The 22240-nt window shown below is 58.3% G+C and overlaps 2 protein-coding genes across 5 annotated transcripts in view; one reads left to right on the top strand and one right to left on the bottom strand.

Moving 5' to 3' along the window:
* Nucleotides 1-22240, bottom strand: part of ZNF628 (zinc finger protein 628) — a 78319-nt gene that overhangs the window by 32109 nt on the left and 23970 nt on the right. The gene's annotated exons all lie outside the window — the stretch shown is intronic.
* Nucleotides 18-21210, top strand: SHISA7 (shisa family member 7). 4 transcript variants are annotated; one of them, XM_034946552.3, is made up of 5 exons: nucleotides 18-293; nucleotides 10828-11531; nucleotides 12956-13110; nucleotides 16398-16547; nucleotides 20167-21210. In XM_034946552.3, the coding sequence occupies exons 2-5, from the start codon at nucleotides 10861-10863 to the stop codon at nucleotides 20805-20807; spliced, it is 1617 nt and encodes a 538-aa protein (XP_034802443.1). In that variant the 5' UTR covers nucleotides 18-293; nucleotides 10828-10860; the 3' UTR covers nucleotides 20808-21210. The 4 variants fall into 4 exon arrangements, 3 of the variants coding, with proteins under 3 accessions (XP_034802443.1, XP_034802444.1, XP_034802446.1); XM_034946553.3 differs by having other exon boundaries at nucleotides 159-293; nucleotides 10399-11531; XM_034946555.3 differs by lacking the exon at nucleotides 18-293 and adding an exon at nucleotides 1047-1856.

The following is a 22240-nucleotide window of genomic DNA, read 5'->3' as shown; positions in this document are numbered from 1 at the left end:
CGGGGGCGACTGGGGGCTGCAGGAGGGAGAAAGCGGGGTCCCCAGCAGGTGGGGAGGGGGAGGTGCCTCTTCTCGGCTCGAAGCCGGCGCGAGGCAAAGGCGAGGGCTGGCGGCTGACACATCTGCACGGACGCGGCGCATCTGCTCGGAGGAGAACTGCGGCCGGGGTCGCCCCCAGCCGGCGCGCGCACGCCCAGCCCAGCTGCCGGCAGACACGCGCTCCGCCGCCGCCTCCGGCCGCCCCCCACGCCGCCACCCCCGGCTCCCCAAGGGTCCCGCATCCGGAAAGCGAGGTGAGCGAGACCGCACCCAGGTGCGGAAGGGAAACTGAGGCAAGGGGACATGGAGACGGGAGGAAGGAAGACACAGCCATGTGGATGGGTGGATGGATGGATGGAAGGATGGATGGACGGATGGAAGGAAGGGCTGAAAGCCTTGTAGTCCCGGCTCCCCCAGACGCAGGAGTTCCGGGACCCACATGGGGGCTCCCAGAATTCTGCAGATCTAGGAGTTGGAACTCTGCAGACCCCCAGGGAGAGCTCCTCCGTTCCAGATTTGCAGCCCTTGCCTCTTCCCCAACCTTGGAGACCTGAGAGGCCACCCCTGAGTCCTCAGAGACACCGGCGTCAGAGCTGTCAGTCAGCCCGCCCCGCGTTGGGCAATCGGAGCCCCCACCGCTGACCCTGGGAGCCCAGACCCCTCCCAGAAGGTCCGGTCCCCTGGCCCCCAGCGTCGGAGCGCCCAGCATCCCTCTCCCCAGGGATCTAGGAGGAGCCCCTGGGACCGGGCGGCGGCGCCCCCGGCCCCCGCCTTCCGGATCCAGGTGTCCCCCCTCCTCACCCCCCAAGCCCGAAGCCTCGCGTCTCCGGGGCCCCGCGCGCGTCGCCATGGCAACGAGAGTCTATTTTGCGCTGGGAACACACAGCTCCCGCCGCAGCGCCCCCCCCACCCCACCCCACCAACCCGGGCCTGAATGGGAGTGGGGGACCCGGGAGGGGGCTCGGGGGTCCGGGTCGGGGGCGAGTGGAGACACAGACACTCAGACAGAGATCAGACGACAGCAAACCTGGGACAGAGATAGAGACGTGGAGCCAGGAAGGAGAGACAAGCGGGATGTGGAGACAGAGGGGTGACGGAGACCGGGCGGGGGAAGGAGGGAAATGGAGGCGCGCAGGGAACTGAGGCTCGGAGCTGGGGATAGCCCGGGACAGAGGCGCCGGGACGGAGAGAGACGCGGAGAGAGACGCCGAGATGCGAGGAGACCCGCAGCGACAGACGAGGGCTGAGACCCCCGCTAGAGACAGAGACGGGCGGGGGAGGCGGGGGTCCGGGAGGAGGCGTGGACGGGGCGCCCCGGGACGCGAAGATGCAGAGACCCAGAGACAAGCACGCGGGCCGGGCGGCGCAGGGATCTGGGCGGGGGCGCCGGGACCCGCCGCCGCCTGGGCTGCGGGTCGGGGGAGGGTCCTCCTTCCTCGCTCGGTCCCTGCCTTCCCCGCGGCCCGCGAGGCACGGCGCCCCCGTGCAGCCCCCAGGGTCTCCCCGCCCCGCCGCCCCTGGCGCCCGGAACTGGGGTCCCCGCGCCCTCCAGCAAGAGCCCGCCCCTTCTCTCTGGGCTTTCCCCACCCGCCCGGGCCCGCCTCCTCTTGAACGCACACCCCTACCCCAAACCGACCTGTCAATCCCAGAGGATCTCCACCGTTCGCACTCGGACCGGCGCCCGCCCGGCCCAGCCCTGGCCTCTCTCTCCATACCCACTGCGCCCCTCAGCCCCCCACCCACCCCCTGCGGACCCCACTCCAGCCCAGCTCCCGAGACCCCAGAGGCGCCGACTCTCTCGGGCGTCTGTCCCCTCGGTAGGTCAGGTCCTCCCCTCTCTGGCTCTCTCTCCTCTCAGGGTATCTGAACCCCACTTCTCTAGGACGCTGCATCCCCTCTGAGCATTTGTCTCCCGCCCCCCGCCCGTCTCTTTTGCGTCTCTCTCTGGGTCTCTGTCCCCTTTGTCTCTGGGTCTCTGTCCCCTCTCTGGGTCTCTGTCCCCCCTCTCTCTCTGGGTCTCTGTCCCCCTGTCTCTGGGTCTCTGTCCCCTTGTCTCTGGGTCTCTGTCCCCTCTCTGGGTCTCTGTCCCCCTGTCTCTGGGTCTCTGTCCCCCTGTCTCTGGGTCTGTGTCCCTCTCTCTCTCTGGGTCTTTGTCCCCCTGTCTCTGGGTCTCTGTCCCCCTCTCTCTCTGGGTCTCTGTCCCCTCTCTGGGTCTCTGTCCCCCCTCTCTCTCTGGGTCTCTGTCCCCCTGTCTCTGGGTCTCTGTCCCCTTGTCTCTGGGTCTCTGTCCCCTCTCTGGGTCTCTGTCCCCCTGTCTCTGGGTCTCTGTCCCCCTGTCTCTGGGTCTGTGTCCCTCTCTCTCTCTGGGTCTTTGTCCGCCTGTCTCTGGGTCTCTGTCCCCCTCTCTCTCTGGGTCTCTGTCCCCTCTCTGGGTCTCTGTCCCCTTCTCTCTCTGGGTCTCTGTCCCCCTCTCTCTCTGGGTCTCTGTACCCTCTCTCTCTGGGTCTCTGTTCCCTCTCTCTCTGAGTCTCTGTCCCCCTGTCTTTCTGGGTCTCTGTCCCCCTGTCTCTGGGTCTGTCCCCCTCTCTCTCTGGGTCTCTGTCCCCTCTCTCTCTGGGTCTCTGTCTCCTGTCTTTCTGGGTCTCTGTCCCCGTCTCTGGGTCTCTGTCCCCCTCTCTCTGGGTCTCTGTCCCCCATCTCTCTGGGTCCCTGTCCCCCTGTCTCTCTGAGTCTCTGTCCCCTCTCTCTGGGTCTCTGTCCCCGTCTCTGGGTCTCTGTCCCTCTCTCTCTGGGTCTCTGTCCCCCATCTCTCTGGGTCCCTGTCCCTCTGTCTATCTGGGTCTCTGTCCCCCTCTCTCTGGGTCTCTGTACCCCCTTCTCTCTCAAACACACACAATCTGCCCTGCCTTTGGCTCTCTGTCCCCTCTCCCAGGACCTCTGTTTCCCCTTCAGTATCCCTGTCCCTTTCTCTGAGCTTCTGGGCATCCTGGCCCCCAGCCCCCAGCCAAGAGGGTTGGGAGGGGACGCAGCAGGTGGAGTGTGCAGCACAGAGCTGGGCAGGGGGCTGGTGGGGGGTGGGGGAGGAGCTCCCAGAAGCCCAGGGACCCTGCCCAGGCTGGCTCTCTGACCTGTGTCCCCACATCTGTGTCTGTCAGGTCCTGAGCTGGGGTTCAGCGGGGCATGCAAGATGCAGACGTGAAGCCTGGGGTCCCGGGCCCCTTCCCCCTCAGCTGTGGAGGAGGAGAGCGCCGTTGTGTGCGTGAGAGCCGAGGTGGGGGCGGGTGTGGGGCGGAGGTGTCACATGGCGCCTTCCACACTCTCCATTGCTGGTGAGGGTGTATTTGCACACGTGTGTGCACCCCTGAGGTTGCGTGGCTGTGAGCTGTGATGTGTGTGGTCGCGGGCCCACGTGGAGCCAGGTGGGGCAGGTCCCTGGTCCTGTCCCAGAGCTGTAAGTGGTCCCAGTGTGTAGGGGTTGAAATGTGCAGAAGCCCATGTTTGTGTTGTGTGTCCACGTGGAGTGGTGTGCATGTGCGTCCGTGTGCCGGGAGGAGGCCACAGGAGTGCCACCAGGTCCTTTCGTGTTGTGTCTGGGACTATCTGGGTGCCCTGTGCTCTGTGTCAGCGTGTTCGGCAGTGTCTCTGCGCAGCTTTGTGTGAGGTCAGGGAAGAATTCATCCAGTGTCTGGATGGGGCCGCTGTGTCTGCAGGTGCACGTCCTCTCTCCACCCACCTATAGGTGCTGCCCTGACCAGGAGGGGTAGAGAAGCTGTGTGTGGTGTGTGTGCGTGTGGTGTGTGTGTGTGGTGTGTATGTGTGTTGTGTGTGTGTGGTATGTGGTGTGTGTGTATCTGGTGTGTGTGGTATGTGTGGTGTGTGGTGTGTGTGTGGTGTATGTGTGGTCTGTGTATGGTGTGTGTGTGGGGTGTGTGGTGTGGTGTGTGTGTGGTGTGTGGTTTATGCACTGTGTGTGGTGTGTGGGGTGTGTGTGGTGTGTGGTGTGTACAGTGTGTGCAGTGTCTGGGGTGTGTGTGGTGTGTGTGATGTGTGTGGTATGTGTGGTGTGTGGTGTGTGAGTGTGGTATGTGTGGTGTGTGGTGTGTGAGTGTGGTATGTGTGGTGTGTGGTGTGTGAGTGTGGTATGTGGGGTGTGTGGTGTGTGCAGTGTGTGCAGTGTGTGGTGTGTGTGTGGTGTGTGGTGTGTGTGGCATGTGCGGCGTGTGCGGTGTGTGCAGTGTGTGGAGTGTGTGGGGTGTTTGTGGTGTGTGGGGTGTGTGTGTGGTGTGTGTGGTCTGTGTGTGGTGTGTGGTGTGTGTGGTGTGTGGTATGTTGGTGTGTGTGTGCAGTGTGTGCAGTGTGTGGTGTGTGGGCTGTGTGTGATGTGTGTGAGGTGTGTGTGGTGTGTGGTGTGTGGTGTGTGTGTGGTGTGTGTGGTGTGTGTAGGTGTGTGCGTCTGGTGTGTGTGTGGTGTGTGTGTGGTGCATGTGTGGTGTATGTGTGTGGTATGTGTGGTGTGTGGTCTGTGTGGCGTGTGTGTGGTGTGGGGGGTCAGTGTGGTGTGTGTGTGTGTGGTGTGTGTTTGTGTGGCCTGTGTGTGGTGTGTGTGTGTATGTGTGGCCTGTGTGGCGTGTGTGTGGTGTGGGGGGGGTCAGTGTGTGGTGTGTGTGTATGTGTGGTCTGTGTGGCGTGTGTGTGGTGTGGAGGGTCAGTGTGTGGTGTGTGTGTGTATGTGTGGTGTGTGTGTGGTGTGTGTGTATGTGTGGCCTGTGTGGCGTGTGTCAGTGTGTGGTGTGTGTGTGTGGCGTGTGTGTGTATGTGTGGTCTGTGTGGCGTGTGTGTGGTGTGGGGGGTCAGTGTGGTGTGTGTGGTGTGTGTTTGTGTGGTCTGTGTGTGGTGTGTGTGTGTATGTGTGGTCTGTGTGGCATGTGTGTGGTGTGGGGGGGTCAGTGTGTGGTGTGTGTGTGTGTGGTCTGTGTGGCGTGTGTGTGGTGTGGAGGGTCAGTGTGTGGTGTGTATGTGTGGTGTGTGTGTAGTGTGTGTGTGTATGTGTGGTGTGTGTGTATGTGTGGTCTGTGTGGCGTGTGTGTGGTGTGGAGGGTCAGTGTGTGGTGTGTGTGTGTATGTGTGGTGTGTGTGTGGTGTGTGTGTGTGTGGTGTGTGTGTGTATGTGTGGTCTGTGTGGCGTGTGTGTGGTGTGGAGGGTCAGTGTGTGGTGTGGAGGGTCAGTGTGTGGTGTGTGTGTATGTGTGGTGTGTGTGTGTGGTGTGTGTGTGTATGTGTGGTCTGTGCGGCGTGTGTGTGGTGTGGAGGGTCAGTGTGTGGTGTGTGTGTATGTGTGGTGTGTGTGTGTGTGGTGTGTGTGTGTATGTGTGGTCTGTGCGGCATGTGTGTGGTGTGGAGGCTCAGTGTGTGGTGTGTGTGTATGTGTGGTGTGTGTGTGTGGTGTGTGTGTATGTGTGGTCTGTGCGGCGTGTGTGTGGTGTGGAGGGTCAGTGTGTGGTGTGTGTGTATGTGTGGTGTGTGTGTGTGGTGTGTGTGTATGTGTGGTCTGTGCGGCGTGTGTGTGGTGTGGAGGGTCAGTGTGTGGTGTGTGTGTATGTGTGGTGTGTGTGTGTGTGTGGTGTGTGTGTGTATGTGTGGTCTGTGTGTGGTGCGTCCGCGTGTATCGCTGAGTTTGAGGGGAGGTGCGCCACTGCTCCTGCTCTCCCTCCCTGTCCCCCTGCTGTAGTTGTCAATGGCCTAGAGCTGTGTCTCCTTGGGTGTGTGCACCACGTGCGTGCAGTTGGAGCAGCCAGTGGGACTCTGTCAGCAGAGGGAGAAATCGTGTCCATGGAGCCTGGCGGAGGCTTGGCACGGAATGCAGAGTGAGCAGAACTGCCAGCCCATACAGCAGCCTCTGTGCAGATGAGACAAAGGCACTCCCCACCTTGCCCAATCCGCTCTCCCAGGTCTGTGGTTTGGCACGCAGATGGCACCCTTGTGTGAGCTTGGAAGGGGCACTCCTTACCCCAAATGGATGCAGCCCCACTGGCACACGCCCTGGGAAGCAGAGCCCAGCAGGATTTCAGCCTCTCAGCCAGACCCCCTTGTGCAGTGCACGACCTGCCCAACCCTACATGGTAGCCCTCAATGAATGAAGGAATCTGCAGTGCTGCATGCATGTGCCACTTCTGGAAGGGATGTGTCTCTGTGTGGGGGAAAAAGGCATCCATGCTGTACAGGTCACAGTGCTCAGAGACCTGAGTTCAAAACCCAGCCCCACTCTTTGGGCACCTTGGGTCTCAGGCAAATGATGTGACCTCTCGGAACCTCAGCGTCCTCATCTGAAATGAGTGTGTCAGTACACACACATGTGGCCAGCAGAGATGACAGCTATGAAAGTTGCAAAGCAAGTGAGGAATTGGGAGCATGTCTGGGGCTGCTGTTACCGCTAGGACAGGAAGGCTGGCTGAAATGACATGCTAGGGACACCCTGAAGGAAGGGAGAAAGGAGGCAGGTCAGAGCAGGATCTGTGGAAAGGAAGGGGCTCCCAGACGAAGGAAACAGCACGTGCACAGGCAGGAAGGTGGAGCGTCTTGAGCATGAACTTGGAAGGTATGAAGGGAAAAGGAAAGGATGAGAAGAGGAGCTACTGGCAGAGTTGGGGTTTTATTCCAGGTGTGACAGGGAACCAGAATGTGGACAGGGGAGTGGTTGATGCCATTTGACCTGTTTCCTTTTTTTTTTTTTTTTTTTTTTTTTTGAGATGGAGTCTCACGCTGTCACCCTGGCTGGAGTGCAGTGGTGTGATCTCAGCTCACTGCAACCTGAGCCTCCGGGGTTCAAGCGATTCTCCTTCCTCAGCTTCCTGAGTAGCTGGAATTAAAGGCGCCCACCACTGCGCCGGGCTCATTTTTGTACTTTTAGTAGTGACAGTGTTTCACCATGTTTGCCAGGCTGGTCTCAAACTCCTGACCTCAAGTGATCCGCCTGCCTCGGCCTCCCAAAGTGCTGAGATTACAGGCGTGAGCAACCGTGCCAGTCCCTGTTACCTTTTTAATTGTGGGGAAATACACCATTTAACCATTCTCAAAGTGTTTGATTCGGTGGCATCAGCGTATCCATCAGGTTGTGGAGCCATCACCACTGTTTAGTTCCAGGGTATTTTCCTCACCACACAAGGAAGCCTGGCCACCCTTTAGCGGTCACTCCCCATCCTCCTGTCCCCAGCTCCGGGCAATTATTAATCGGCTTTCAGTCTCTGTGGATTTGACTATTGTGATATTTCATATTAATGAAATCATACACTACATGAGATTTATGGCTGGACTTTTCCACTGAACGTCATGTCTTCAAGGTTCGTGCATGCTGTGGCTTGCATCTCAGCCCTTGGTACCTGTCACGGTTGAGTAATATTCTGTGGCATGGGTAGGCCGTCGTTGGTTTGTCCGTTCCTCCATAATGGGTGATTGCATTGTTTGCAGTATTTGGCTGTTGTGCAAGGTGCTGTTATGAACATTCAAGGATAAGGTTTTGTGTGGACACACGTTTTGAATTCTTTGGGGTAGACACTGCAGAGTGGAAGTGCATTGTAATCCTAGTTAACTTCTTATTTTTTTTTTTGAGACGACGTCTCTGTCAGCCCAGGCTGGAGTGCAATGGCACGATCTCTGCTCACTGCAAGCTCCACCTCCCGGGTTCACGCCACTCTTCTGACTCAGCCTCCCGAGTAGCTGAGACTACAGGCGCCCGCCACCATACCCGGCTAATTTTTTGTAATTTTAGTAGAGATGGGGTTTCACCGTGTTAGCCAGGATGGTCTCGATCTCCTGACCTCGTGATCCACCCGCCTCAGCTTCCCAAAGTGCTGGGATTACAGGCATGAGCCACCGCACCCGGCCAACTTTTTTTTTTTTTTTTGAGACGGAGTCTCACTCTGTTGCCCAGGCTGGAGTACAGTGAGTGCAATGGCATAATCTCGGCTCACTGCAACCTCCACTTCCGGAGTTCAAGCGATTCTCCTGCTTCAGCCTCCTGAGTAGCTGGGACTACAGGCGCACGCCACCATGCCCAGCTAGTTATTTTTGTATTTTTAGTAGAGACGGAGTTTCGTCATATTGGCCAAACTGGTCTTGCAAGTGATCATATTGGCCAGGCTGACCGCAAGTGATCCGCCCACCTTGGCCTCCGAAAGTGCCGGGATTACAGGCGTGAGCCACCACGCCTGGACCAATTCTAGTTAACTTTTTAAGGAACCGCCAAACTCTCTTCCACAGTGTGGGGTCAAGCCACTTCTAAGACTCCCATTAAACACCCAGGAGGAAGTGTCCAGTGGGCAGTGGGGTATTCTAGCACCGAGTCAGGGGAGGGGTCCAAGCTGGAGCTGAAAAGGAAAGGTGAGGCCCCAAGCAGGAGGGCGATGGAGCTCACTGAGGCTCTAGAAGGTTCACCTTCCAACCCTCTGCCCATCCCCACCAGCAGCAATGTTGTTGACAGTGGTGTGGTCCCTAGACACACACACGATGGATGGTGGCATATAATAGAAAATAACACCGAGTGATATTTATTGACTCAATCCCATCCACCCCCTCCATCCCTTTATGCTGCTTTCATTTCTTCACGGCTTCCTTCATCATTCCTTTTTATTTCTTCACAATTGGCGTCAACATGTGTCCCATTCATTTGTGTCCATCTGCTGACTGTCCCCCCTCACTAGCACGTAAACCCCCGTAAAGGCAGGAACCCTGTGGGCTTACTCACTGCTGCATCCTCAGCCCAGGGAGGCTGCTCAGGAGACATTTATTGAATGAAGATTTGCAGAACGAATGCACACCCCGCGCATCATGCCTGCTCCTGGGAAGCTCTATGGCAGCCTCTTGGCAGCTAGCTCAGGGCAGGGGCTGTTCAGATCAGGTTCTTGCAGAGAGGAAATGTAAGACTCCGTGGGCAGTCACCCCAGACCCCTGGGGGGTTCCTCCTGCAGGTAGAGCTCAGACGTTTCCTTCTCCCGGAACCCGAGGCCAGGCATCCTTCCCACCTCTATCATCCCTCTAGGTCCACGGGGGTGGGCGTGTCTGGGATTTGGCTGGACTGTTGCCATAGAAACAGCTGGAAGACCTGCCCACCACCACCACCACCACCAACTCCCACCTCTCTTCTGCATCACCTTTTCTCTCTCTTTTGAGACAGGGTCTCACTCTGTCAACCCAGGCTGGAGTGCGGTGGTGAAATCACAGCTCCCTGCAGCCTTGATCTCTGGGACTCAAGTTATCCTCCCACCTCAGCCTCCTGAGTACCTGGGACTATAGGTGCGCACGACCACGCCGGGCTAATTATTATTATTATTATTATTATTATTATTATTATTATTATTTTGTAAAGACAGGGTTTTGCTGTGTTGGCGAGGCTGGCTGGTCTCCTGCTTGAGCGATTTGCCCACCTTGGCCTCCCGGAGTGCTGGGATTTAGAGGCGTGAGCCGCCGCACCCAGACGACCCTTTCTCAGCCTGTATCTCCCTTCTGAAATAGCAGCAGCAGCAAACACTTTCATATTTCACCTGCAATATGCCAGGCACTGTTCTAAGCTCTTTACACATATTCCCTCAGTTCATCCTCCTGACCACTCAGAGATAACCATCCTTATCCCCATTTTACAGATGGGGGACTTGGGGCACAGGGAGCTTAGATAAGAGCCTGTCAGTGTCAGGCAGCTGGCAGGAGGTCCAGTCGGCAGAGGAACCACCCTGCTGTGGTTGTGGTTCAGCTGTGGACAGAGACGCCGTAAGAGTGGTGTGTGTGTGCGTGTGCATGCCAGGGAGAGAGAGAGAGAGACAGAGAGGGAGAGAGAGGGAGGGAGGGAGGGCACCTAAGATCCCTTGATTATCAGATCTAAATAAAGGAGAGAAATTGGCATTTCGGGGCACTGAGGACCATAGGGGTGTAAGTCAGTGGTTCTCCACGGGGGCAGCTGTGGCCTCCTCCCACCAGGGGAACATTTGGCAATGCCTGGAAACATCTTACATTGTCACAACTCGGGGGAATGTGGTGCTGCTGGCACGGAGAGGGCGCTGCTAAGCATCCTGCAGCGCTCAGGACAGGCGCTCACCACAAAGCAGCATCGCTCCCCGAATGTCAGTGCTGAAAAACCGTGCACTGCCTCTTCCCACCTGCCTGGTCTATAAACTCAAATTCTCAACTTCTCTCTCTCCTCCTCCCTCCCTCTCCTCCCCCTCCTCCTCCTCCCCTTCTTTTCTCCCTCCTTCCCTGTCTCCCTGACTCCTCCTTTCCCACCCACCCCTCATCTGTCTCGCTTCCTTCCCTCCCTCCGTGGTCCCCACTTCCCTCGCCACCCTCCCCTCCCCTTCGCGCGCCTCCCTCCAGCTGCCTCCCCTGCCCTCTCCTCTTCGCCGCCCCCGTTTCTTCTCCTTACATCGCGCCTCGCCTCGCTTCTCGTCCTAATGTCTGCACACCCCTCTGGTGTCTGTCGACCCTCCCAATCGCTTCTCCCGCATTCATCTCTCGCCTGATCCCGGTTCTGTCCGCCCATGCTCATTTCTCTCCCCCAGCCGTGCCCGGGCGCGTTTCCATTACTCTCCCATCGTCGCCCACCGCGCGTGGGGCGGCCAACTTGGGCCCACGCAGCTCAGCTCCCTCCGCCCTTCCTGCCTCCTGGCGCCTGTTGCTCCCCACACTCTGCCGCCCCCCGCCCGCCCTCCCCAGCCTCTCTGCCCACCCATCTCTACGTTTCTCACCCTCTGACCGTTTCTCTCCCGCCCAGCGCTCCAACCTCTGCTCTCGTTCTCCCCGCAGCCTGGCGGCCCAGTGCGACCCCCTGCAAGCCCCATGCCGGCCCTCCTGCTCCTCGTACTCCTGGCCTCTAGCGCCGGCCAGGCCAGGGCGCGCCCGTCCAACGCCACGAGCGCCGAGCCCGCGGGCCCGCTGCCCGCCCTGCTGGCGCACCTGCGGCGCCTGACCGGGGCGCTGACGGGCGGCGGGGGCGCGGCGAGCCCAGGCGCCAACGGCACCAGGACCGGCCCCGCGGGCGGGGCGGGCGCGGCGGCCCGGGCGCCCCCTCCCGCCGAGCTCTGCCACGGCTACTACGATGTCATGGGCCAGTACGACGCCACCTTCAACTGCAGCACCGGCTCCTACCGCTTCTGCTGTGGCACCTGCCACTACCGCTTCTGCTGTGAGCACCGTCACATGCGCCTGGCGCAGGCCTCCTGCTCCAACTACGACACGCCGCGCTGGGCCACCACGCCGCCGCCGCTAGCTGGGGGCGCCGGGGGCGCTGGGGGTGCGGGCGGGGGGCCAGGGCCCGGCCAGGCCGGGTGGTTGGAAGGGGGCCGGACTGGGGGTGCCGGGGGCCGCGGGGGCGAGGGCCCCGGGGGCAGCACAGCCTACGTCGTGTGCGGGGTCATCAGCTTCGCCCTGGCCGTGGGCGTCGGCGCCAAAGTGGCCTTCAGCAAGGCGTCCCGTGCGCCCCGGGCGCACCGGGATATCAACGTGCCCAGGTGCGTGTGCTCTCGGGCGGGAGGACTGCGAGCCTGGGGCGGGGCCCAGCAAGGGAGGTGGAGCCATCCGAGGAGGAGGGGCTGCAGGGATAGGGCGTGGTCAGAGACCCAGGTGGCGGCCGCCGGCGTAGCTGAAGGTGGGCAGGGGCTGAGAAAGTCGAGCCAGAGCCGGCCCGGCTGTTGCGGAGTGATGCAGGGAGAGGGAGAAGCTCAGACTCTCATTCATTCGACACATATTTCTTGAGCACCTTCTGTGGGCCAGGAGCTGGGGATACACCAGTGAACAAAACAAGGTCTCTGCCCTGGTGGAAAAGCCTGACTTCCAAATCCAAGTTCACAGCCTACAGGCTATGTGACAGTGGATGAGTTGCTTAACGTCTCTGTTCCTCAGTTTCCTGTCCGCACAATGAGACTAATCATCGTCCCCACCTATTCGGATTGTAATTAACTGAGTTGATTCGTGCAGAGTCCTGGCACACGGTAAGGGCTCATTAACTATCAGTGGCCCAGTCCGTAAGCATGTGCAGTGTAATTTTAGATGACTGCTGTGAAGAAAATCAGCGGAAAGTGTTGAGAGAGAGGGCGCTGGATTAGACGAAGTGATCCGAAAAGGCCTCTGAACGGAGACCCGAAGGGAGGGAGCGAACCACGCAGAGATCTGTGGGCGAGAGGTTTTGGGCAGGGGAACCGCGTGCAAAGGCCCTCGGTGGCCTGTAGGGCAGGGAAGCGCCCGTGCAGCTGGCGGCGGTGGGCAGCAGGAGGTGAGGAGAAGCAGGCGGGCCCGGGTTTATCCTAAGTGTGATGGGGCCACTGCAGGGTCCTGAGCTCGGGCGTGATGCCATCTGTCCATTTTTTAAATTATGCGGGCTGCGCGTGAGACTGGATTGTACGGGGCTAGGGTGGGAGTGGGGAGACCCGTGAGGGGGCTGTTGCAATGATCCAGGTGAGAGATTGCAGAGGTGGTGACTAGTGGTCTGATTTGGGATATGTTTTGGAGGTTCGATCCGTAGGATTGCTGAAAGGTATGAAGGTGGGGGAAAGAAGAGTCAAGGTGATTTAATGTTTGAGGTCCGCATCACTGGGTAAATGGAGCACCCTTTGTTGCCATGGGGAAGGCTGCAAAAGGAACGGGAATGGGGTCCCAGATTCAGGGTGGGGCGAGCCCACAGGGAAGTGAGAGGGACTACAGAAGCGATGGCTTCCACATGAGTTAAGGCAGCAGCGCTTCAAGCAGGAAGTGTGGCCTGAGAAAGGGGGTCATTCTAGGGGGTGTGGCCAACGAGAAAGGGGCGTGGCCAATGGCGAAAAAAGCAGGCTGAGTGACAGATTACCCAAGGGCGAGAGCAGGGAGCGGAAAGGAGCCTTCGTGGTACCCCTGCCACCCTCAGCCCCCAGGCCTTTGACCACCTCTCTGCCACCTTTAGAGCTCTGGTGGACATTCTGAGACATCAGGCGGGGCCTGGGACCCGCCCGGACCGGGCCCGAAGCAGCTCCCTGACCCCGGGGATCGGCGGTCCCGACAGCATGCCCCCCAGGACGCCCAAGAACCTCTACAACACCGTGAAGACCCCCAACCTCGGTGAGTGGAACGTGGGATCCGGCGCAGCCTCCGTCTCTGGCCACGCCCCTTCATCATGTAGCCCCGCCCTCCATGGCGGCTCCACCCCCATCGCCCAGGACCCGCCCTCACCCCCTACGCCCCCGCCTTGCACTGCCAGGTCCTGCCCTGCGAAAGGCGGACCGGGGCTAGGAACTCCGTAGAGAGCCAGACCCTCTCCTTGCCCTCCTGTGGACCCCCCTGGGTGGGCTCCATGGGCACCTTGGTGATGTAGGTTTAGACATTCTCAAGCCCCTGCGCTCGGTGTCAGACCACCCAACAGCCAACTACACACAAGGGCACAACTACCAAATTCGAATTTGTCAGGAGCCAGACCGACTGAGTTTGAATCCTGACTCTGCCACTGTGTGACCTGGGGCAAGTGACTTCACCTCTCTGGGCCTCAGTTTCTCCATCCGTAAAATAAGAAACATAACAATACTCACTTCATAGGGTTATAGTGAAGAGCAAATGAATTGGCGAGGCAGGTGTTTAGAATAATGTGTAACACAGAAAAAAATACTATGTAAGTGTGGGCTGTTGCTATTGTTAAATATATATAATTATATATTTAAAATATGATATATCATTTAATATTGTATATCATTTAAATATGATCTATATTATTATAATTTATGATGAATGCATCAGTGGAGAGGTCCAAGGAGCTGTCAGGGGAACTGAGAAGATGTGGTCTGGTTTGGGGGCAGAAGGGCTTCTCCGAGGGAGAGGTATTTGAGCAAAGGCCTGGAGGAGGAGAGGCGTCAGAAGGGCTTCTCCGAGGGAGAGGTATTTGAGCAAAGGGCTGGAGGAGGAGAGGCGTCAGAAGGGCTTCTCTGAAGGAAAGGTATTTGAGCAAAGGCCTGGAGGAGGAGAGGCGTCAGAAGGGCTTCTCCGAGGGAGAGGTATTTGAGCAAAGGGCTGGAGGAGGAGAGGCGTTAGAAGGGCTTCTCCGAGGGAGAGGTATTTGAGCAAAGGCCTGGAGGAGGAGAGGAGTTACTGGGGCTGGGAAGCGCCGGGTGGCAGAGCTTGTGAGGTGACCAGACTTGAGGCCAGGGAGAGGGTGGTTGGTGACCTCAGAGAGGGCCTTGAGCGCCAGGCTGGGCTGAGGAACTCCGCCTCCGTCCTGAGGGTGATGGAGAGCTGCGGAGGAGTTCCAGCAGAGGAGCAACACAGCCAGCAGTGGGTGGGAGAACCGGTCCTCTGGAACCCATGCAAAGGGCAGAGATGAGAGGAAAGAGGCCCAGGAGGAGGCTGGGATGATGGTCCAGGCAGCAAGAGGACAAGGACGGAGCTGGGATCAGGGGTGGAGAGGAGAAGAGATATCTGAGCTGGATCTTGAGGCAGATGGGAAGAAGGGCTTCAAGGCAGTGAGAACAGCATGGTGGCATGTGCAAAGACCCTGTGGCAGGACCACGCTGGGCTCACTGGAGAGAGCAGTGCAGCTTGAGGGAAGGGATGGGAGATGGGGCTGCAGACATCCAGTGGGTCCAGGTTTTGAAGCCTCAAACACCATTCCTGGGTTCACCTTTGTCCCGTGGGTGATGGCAAGCCAATGGGAAGGCTGTTGAGCAGTGGAAGGGCAGTTACTTCGGTGAGGCTGATCGTGGAGATGGATGGGCTGGATGGCCAGAGGCTGCTTTGGTGATCCAGGAGGGAGAGGACACATCAGGGCAGAGATTCAGATGTCAGAAGGAACCAAGTGGACATGAGTGGGAGGTGGAGGGAGGTAGCAAGGTGACCCCCTCAGATCTCTAGCCTGGGCACCAGGGAGAGGGGTGCTAGGAACTTGGGACAGACCACTTACCCAGCCCTGAGCCTGTGCCCACACTTTCCACCTTCAAGACCCCCAGCCTCAGTTTTCCCCATGTGGCCAATGGCATGGGTTGATCTGTGGAGCTCTAACGAGGTCCTGCATGTGGGGCCGACCTTGGGGCCAGAGTCCTTCCCAGAGATCAGGGCCACGGTGCCAGCTGGGAGTCAGTGATGGCAGTGACATCACCTCCCTTCTCGGTCCCCCCAGATAATCTGCACCACAGCTACCTGCACCTCAACGTCAACAGCCCCAAGCACCACGCCGCCACACTGGGTGCGGAAGAGGGCCCGGCTGCGGGAAAGAGCAGGCCTCCTTCCCTTCCCCCTTTGTGTTGGGCCAGCCATGCCAGGTGCCCAGTATAGAGCAGGAGTGAGACCCCTGTGAGCCCAGTCCTCATGGCGCTCATGGTCTGGCCAGGTCACCAAGTGAGCCTGTTTCCTCGTGTGGATGCCGAAAGTGGTCATCTCTCTCCCACATTGTTGAGGAGAGGGCGCATGGAGCCTGGGGCCAGGCACTCAGTGGGTGCTGACAAATGCCCAGTACCCCCCTCTTGGGGCCCTCTTCCCCAGCATCAAGCCCGTCTCCTGAGCAGAGGGGCTGGGGTGAGAAGAGGGAGCCTGAACTGCTGGAACTGACGGGCTACAATCTCAGATTTCTAACTCCCCAAAGAACTGCTGGGTCTGAGGGAGGAGGGGCTGCGGACCTGGACGCCTGGGTCTGAGGGAGGAGGGCTGAGCCTGGATCCTGGGTCTGAGGGTGGAGGGGCTGGGGGCCTGGACTCCTGGGTCTGAGGGAGGAGGGGCTGGGGGCCTGGACTCCTGGGTCTGAGGGAGGAGGGCTGAGCCTGGATCCTGGGTCTGGGGGTGGAGGGGCTGGGGGCCTGGACTCCTGGGTCTGAGGGAGGAGGGGCTGGGGGCCTGGACTCCTGGGTCTGAGGGAGGAGGGCTGAGCCTGGATCCTGGGTCTGAGGGTGGAGGGGCTGGGGGCCTGGACTCCTGGGTCTGAGGGAGGAGGGGCTGGGGGCCTGGACTCCTGGGTCTGAGGGAGGAGGGGCTGGGGGCCTGGACGCCTGGGTCTGAGGGAGGAGGGGCTGGGGGCCTGGACGCCTGGGTCTGAGGGAGGAGGGGCTGCGGGCCTGGACGCCTGGGTCTGAGGGAGGAGGGTCTGGGGGCCTGGACGCCTGGGTCTGAGGGAGGAGGGGCTGCAGGCCTGGACGCCTGGGTCTGAGGGAGGAGGGTCTGGGGGCCTGGACTCCTGGGTCTGAGGGAGGAGGGGCTGAGGCCTGAATTCCTGAGTCTGAGGTGGAGGGGCTGGGGGCCTGCACTCCTGGGTCTGAAGGAAGAGGGGCTGGGTTTCTGGACTCCTGGGTCTGATGGAGCAGGGGCTGGGGGCCTGGACTCCTGGGTCTGAGGGAGGAAGCTGACTGACCCTGGCCCTGCCCCCTCTAACCCAGACTGGCGAGCCTTGCCGCCGCCCAGCCCCTCCTTGCACTACTCCACGCTGTCCTGCTCTCGGTCCTTCCACAACCTCTCGCATCTGCCCCCGTCCTACGAGGCTGCCGTGAAATCCGAGCTGAACCGCTACTCTTCCCTCAAGAGGCTAGGTGAGTCCTAGCAAGGGCAGCGCGGCGGTGAAGGGGAGGGGGCGGGGCCAGAGCCTGGGTTCAGGACCGTGGACAGTGGCCCAAGAGCCTTCCAATGGTTTAGCTTCTCTCCCAGGTTTTACTCCAAGTTCGTTCTGGAATTACCTGTGGTACTTTTGTATCAGAATCACTTCTGATTTTTTTTTTAATGCAACCTTCTGGTCTCCCCTCCCAGGACATATTATGGTGTTCATCAGGACTTGGACTTGCAATTAATAGAAATACTACTTAAGCTAAAGGAAAAAAATATGTTGACTTGATCATGGAAAATCTACAGGTCACCAGATTGCGATGTGGCTGTTTTGGGGGCTCAAGAGCTGTCTCTTAGCTCTCTACGCCACCGGCGGGCCTCATTTTCAGAGAGTCTCCCCTCGTGGTGGCAACGATCACCCTGCAGATGTTCAGGCTGCCATTCTACCAGCTCAGGGACCCTGGCAGAAAAGAGTCTCTCCCAACAATTCCGGCAAAAAATCCCAGGCCTGGATGCCATTGGTGCAAGCTGGGTCACATGCCCATCCCTGAACCCATTCCTGTGACTCTCATTGGACATTTTGCAGTCCGTGGCCCATTGCTGACAGTGGAGCAGCCTTCAAACATCTTAAACTGAGAGCTTCACTAGGAAACACTTTTTCTTCTTTATTACCACTATGTTTTCAAGACAGGGTCTCACTCTGTCACCCAGGCTGGGATGTAGTGGCATGATCATCATTCACTGCAGCCTCTACCTCCCCAGGCTCAAGCATGATCCTCCCACGTCAGCCTCCTGGCTAGCTGGAACTAAGAGCTCGTGCTGCCATGCCTGGCTAATTTTTGTATTTTTTGTAGAGACGGGGTTTCACTGTGTTGCCCAGGCTGGCCTCAAACTCCTGGGCTCAAGCAAGCTACCCACCTCATCCTCTCAAAGTGCTGAGATTACAGGAGTGACCCACCATACCCAGCCAGAAACATTTTTTTTTTTTTTTTTTTTGAGACAGAGTCTCACTCTTGTCGCTCAGGCTGGAGAGCAGTGGCATGATCTTGGCTCACTGCAATCTCCGCCTGCCGAGTTCAAGTGATTCTCCTGCCTTAGCCTCCTGAGTAGCTGGGATTACAGGCGCATGCCACCACACCTGGCTAATTTTTGTATTTTTAGTAGAGACGGGGTTTCACCATGTTGGTAAGGCTGGTCTCAAACTCCTGACCTTGTGATCCGCCCACATCGGCCTCCCAAAGTGCTGGGATTAAGGCGTGAGCCACTATGCCCGGCGTTTTTTGTTTTGTTTCATTTTGTTTTTTGTTTTTTTGAGACAGAGTTTCACTGTTGTTGCCCAGGCTGGAGTGCAATGGCACCATCTCGGCTCACTGCAACCTCTGCCTCCTGGGCTCAAGCGATTCTCCTGCCTCAGTCTCCAGAGTAGCTGGGATTACAGGCACATGCCACCACTCCTGGCTAATTTTTGTATTTTTAATAGAGACGGGGTTTCACCATGTTGGTCACGCTGGTCTCGAACTCCTGACCTCAGATGACTCACCTGCCTCGGCCTCCCAAAGTGCTGGGATTACAGGCGTGAGCCACCGTGCTCGGCCCAGAAACGATTTTCATATTGTGACCCGTGAGACACACACACACACATATGTGTATATTTTTAATTACAGGAAAGCTTTGAAACTTTTTATTACGGACATTTGCAAACATACATGCGAGTAGAGAAAATTATAAAATGAGTCCCATGTTCCCATCACTCAGCCTTAATAATTAGCCACATTTTGTTAATCTATCCTCCCTCCACCCCACTTTTTGGTGGATCCTTTTTTTTTTTTTTTTTTTAACGAGACAAGGTCTCACTCTTCTGCCCAGGCTGGAGTGCAGTGGTGTAATCATGGCTCACTGCAGGCTCAACTTTCTGGACTCAAGCAATCCTCCGACGTCAGCCTCCCGAGTAACTGGGACTACAAGCATGAGCCACCATGCTTAGCTAAAATTTTTTTTTTTTTTTTTGTAGAGATGGAGTCTCACTATATTGCCCAGGTCGGTCTTGAACTCCTGGGCTCAAGGGACCCTCCTGTTCAATCACCCAAAGTGCTGGGATTACAGGAGTGAGCCACCTCATCTGACCTTGATGGATTCTTTTAAACTAAATCTCATCCTTTAATATTTCAATCACACACACACACACGCACACACACATACACACACCATACACACACCACACACACCACACACACCATACACACACACACCATACACACACCACACACACATACACACCACACACACCATACATACTACACACACACACCACACACACACCACACAACCACACACCCACACACACACCACATATACACCACACACACACCATACACACCATCCACACACACACCACACACACACCCACACACCACACACCATACACACACCACATATACACACACACCACACACACCACATATACACACACCACACACCACATATACATACACGCACACACACCACACACACCACACACACATACCACGCACACACGCACACACACACCATACACACACACCACACACACTACACACACCACACACACACCACACACACACACCACATACACACCCCACACACCACACAACCACACATCCACACCACACACACACACCATACACACACACCACACACACACCGCACACACCATACACACACACCACACACACCATACACAACCACACACACCACACAACCACACACAACCACACACACCACACAACCACACACACACCATACAACCACACACCCACACCATACACACACACACCACACACCATACACACACCACACACACACACCATACACACACACCACACACACACCATACACACAACCACACACCACACAACCACACACACACACCACATATACACCACATATACACCACACACACACCATACACACACACCACACACCCACACACACGCACACACACGCACACACACGCACGCACACCACACACACACCCACACACCCACACACACACCACACACACACCACATATACACCACACACGCACACACACCACACACCACACACACACCACACACCCACCACATATACACCACACACACACACACACGCGCGTCTGCAGTAAGAATTTTATGAACCAACACTTACCCCTGATTCCCTTATTACATAAACACTTTCTGATAGTTTTCTCTTCTGTTCTATTTGATTTCATTTTTCAAAACGCTGCTCACTACCCGCAAAATCAACTTCACAACCTAACAGGTCACAACTCCAAGTGTCAATCACATTGCTACAGGATGAGAGGGGGTCAGTGGTTCCCCAAAAGCAAGAGTTGGGTTCTACTCCCAAAAGAAGGGATAGGCAGAGGCGGGGGGGGGGGGGGCGGGAAAGAACAGGAAGTCCTCCACATCTACTGACCCAGCATTGTGGGCTGGGCCTGGGAATCTGCATTTTGGCCTCACAGCTAGCCTGATGCCCGGGATCCTTGTGGGGGCACAAGGAGCATAGGAGCGGGATGTGACGAGGTGGGAGGGGGAGGGCTCTGGATGCGCAGGGGACTCACGGCTGTGGCTTTTCCCCCTCTCCCCGCAGCCGAGAAGGATCTGGACGAGGCCTACCTGAAGCGCCGGCCCCTGGAGTTGCCCCGCGGCACGCTGCCCCTGCACGCGCTGCGGCGACCGGGCACGGGGGGCGGCTATCGCATGGAGGCCTGGGGCGGCCCAGAGGAGCTGGGCCTGGCGCCCGCGCCCAACCCCCGGCGGGTCATGTCCCAGGAGCACCTGCTGGGCGATGGTGGCCGTTCGCGCTACGAGTTCACGCTGCCGCGCGCGCGCCTGGTGTCGCAGGAGCACCTGCTGCTGTCCTCGCCCGAGGCCCTGCGCCAGAGTCGCGAGCACCTGCTGTCGCCCCCGCGCAGCCCCGCGCTGCCCCCCGACCCCACCGCCCGGGCCAGCCTGGCCGCCTCGCACTCCAACCTGCTGCTGGGGCCCGGGGGGCCCCCAACACCGCTGCGCGGGCTGCCGCCACCGTCCAGCCTGCACGCCCACCACCACCACGCCCTGCACAGCTCGCCGCAGCCCGCCTGGATGTCCGACGCCGGCGGGGGCGGGGGCACACTGGCCCGCAGGCCGCCCTTCCAGCGCCAGGGCACGCTGGAGCAGCTGCAGTTCATCCCGGGCCACCACCTGCCCCAGCACCTGCGCACAGCCAGCAAGAACGAGGTGACTGTCTGAGGCCAGCGCCGGGTCTTGGGGGGCTGCGGCCTCCGGGGCCCCCCGTCCCAGCCTGGATCCCCCGACACAGGCGCACACATGCCAGGGGCCTGGGGCCCAGATTGGCCCTTGGACAGGAGTGAAAGCCTCCTTCTGGGATGTCCTGGCAGACAAGATTCCTCCTCCTATTACTTCACTGCTTGAGCCAAGGCCTCCTTCCCATGATGTCATCCCAGAGGAAGAGGCCGGCCCATGAGGTCATCACTAGCAAAAATGTCTGTGTTCTGTGACGTCATCACAGGGACAAAGCCTCGTTCCCATGAGGTCATCACAGAGGAAGAGGCCGGCCCGTGAGGTCATCGCTGGAGGCCATGTCCATGTTCTATGGTGTCCTCAGAGGCTTCCTTCTTGTGGTGTAATAACAGAGACGACGCCTTGTTCCATGACATTCCTTCCTGTGGTGTCACTGCAGAGACAATCTCACCTGGATGATGTCATCTCTAACTCCAAGGCCTCTTTTGGCATCATCGCCATGAGGAAGATATTTTCTCCCTGTGTCTTTGCAGCAGAGAAGATGCCTCTGTCCTATGATGTCATCATTACAGACAAAGCCATCTTCCTGGGACACGTCGCAGGGGAAAATGCCTCACCGATTGTGTCCTCACTAGACATAAGGTCCCCTTTTCACAACATCATCACAGGGACCCTGCCTCCTTCCTGTGATGCCATCACCAGAGAAGGTGCCTTGCCCTATGACGTCATCAGAGGGACCGTGCCTCTTCCTGTGATGCCATCACCAGAGAAGGTGCCTTGCCCTATGACGTCATCAGAGGGACCGTGCCTCTTCCTGTGATGCCATCACCAGAGAAGGTGCCTTGCCCTATGACGTCATCAGAGGGACCGTGCCTCTTCCTGTGATGCCATCACCAGAGAAGGTGCCTTGCCCTATGACGTCATCAGAGGGACCGTGCCTCTTCCTGTGATGTCATCACCAGAGATGACCACCCACTCTGGGACCTCTCCAGGAGGAGGTTCCTTCTGTGATGTCGCCCAGATGCTACGTGCTCTGAGATGGCACAAAGAGATGCCTCCACTGCTGCCACCATGTTGTAGAAGGCAGGGCAGGCCCAGAGTCCAGGACCACCCCAGGGAAGATGCCAGAGAGCAGAGAGGGGCCCTGTCCTGAGATGTTGTCTGAAGGAAGCATCGCTGGGGAGCCGCCCATGTGGAGGGCCTCCTCCAGAGATGATGGTCTGTGTAGGCTGTTGGCAGTGACACCCCTACCCCCAATGCTGTGATGGCATCACCAGAGCTTCCTCCTCAGAGGCACTGCCCACTCTGGAAGGCCATCGGTATTGGTGTCACCAGAGTTACTGCCTTGTCCCACCATGACTTAGCTTGGTTGCCCCCTCCCCAGACTCCAGGGACATGTCCAGCAGGATCTCTGCCAGACC

This window comes from Pan paniscus, chromosome 20, assembly GCF_029289425.2.
Source record: "Pan paniscus chromosome 20, NHGRI_mPanPan1-v2.0_pri, whole genome shotgun sequence".
NCBI classification, from domain to species: domain Eukaryota; kingdom Metazoa; phylum Chordata; class Mammalia; order Primates; family Hominidae; genus Pan; species Pan paniscus.
This window is presented reverse-complemented; position numbering and strand designations above follow the sequence as displayed.

Coding starts and splice junctions, on each gene's coding strand:
- SHISA7 (XM_034946552.3), top strand. CDS start 10,861: ATGCCGGCCCTCCTGCTCCTCGTACTCCTGGCCTCTAGCGCCGGCCAG. Junction 11,532..12,955: donor CGGGATATCAACGTGCCCAG/GTGCGTGTGCTC, acceptor TGCCACCTTTAG/AGCTCTGGTGGACATTCTGA. Junction 13,111..16,397: donor CGTGAAGACCCCCAACCTCG/GTGAGTGGAACG, acceptor CCTCTAACCCAG/ACTGGCGAGCCTTGCCGCCG.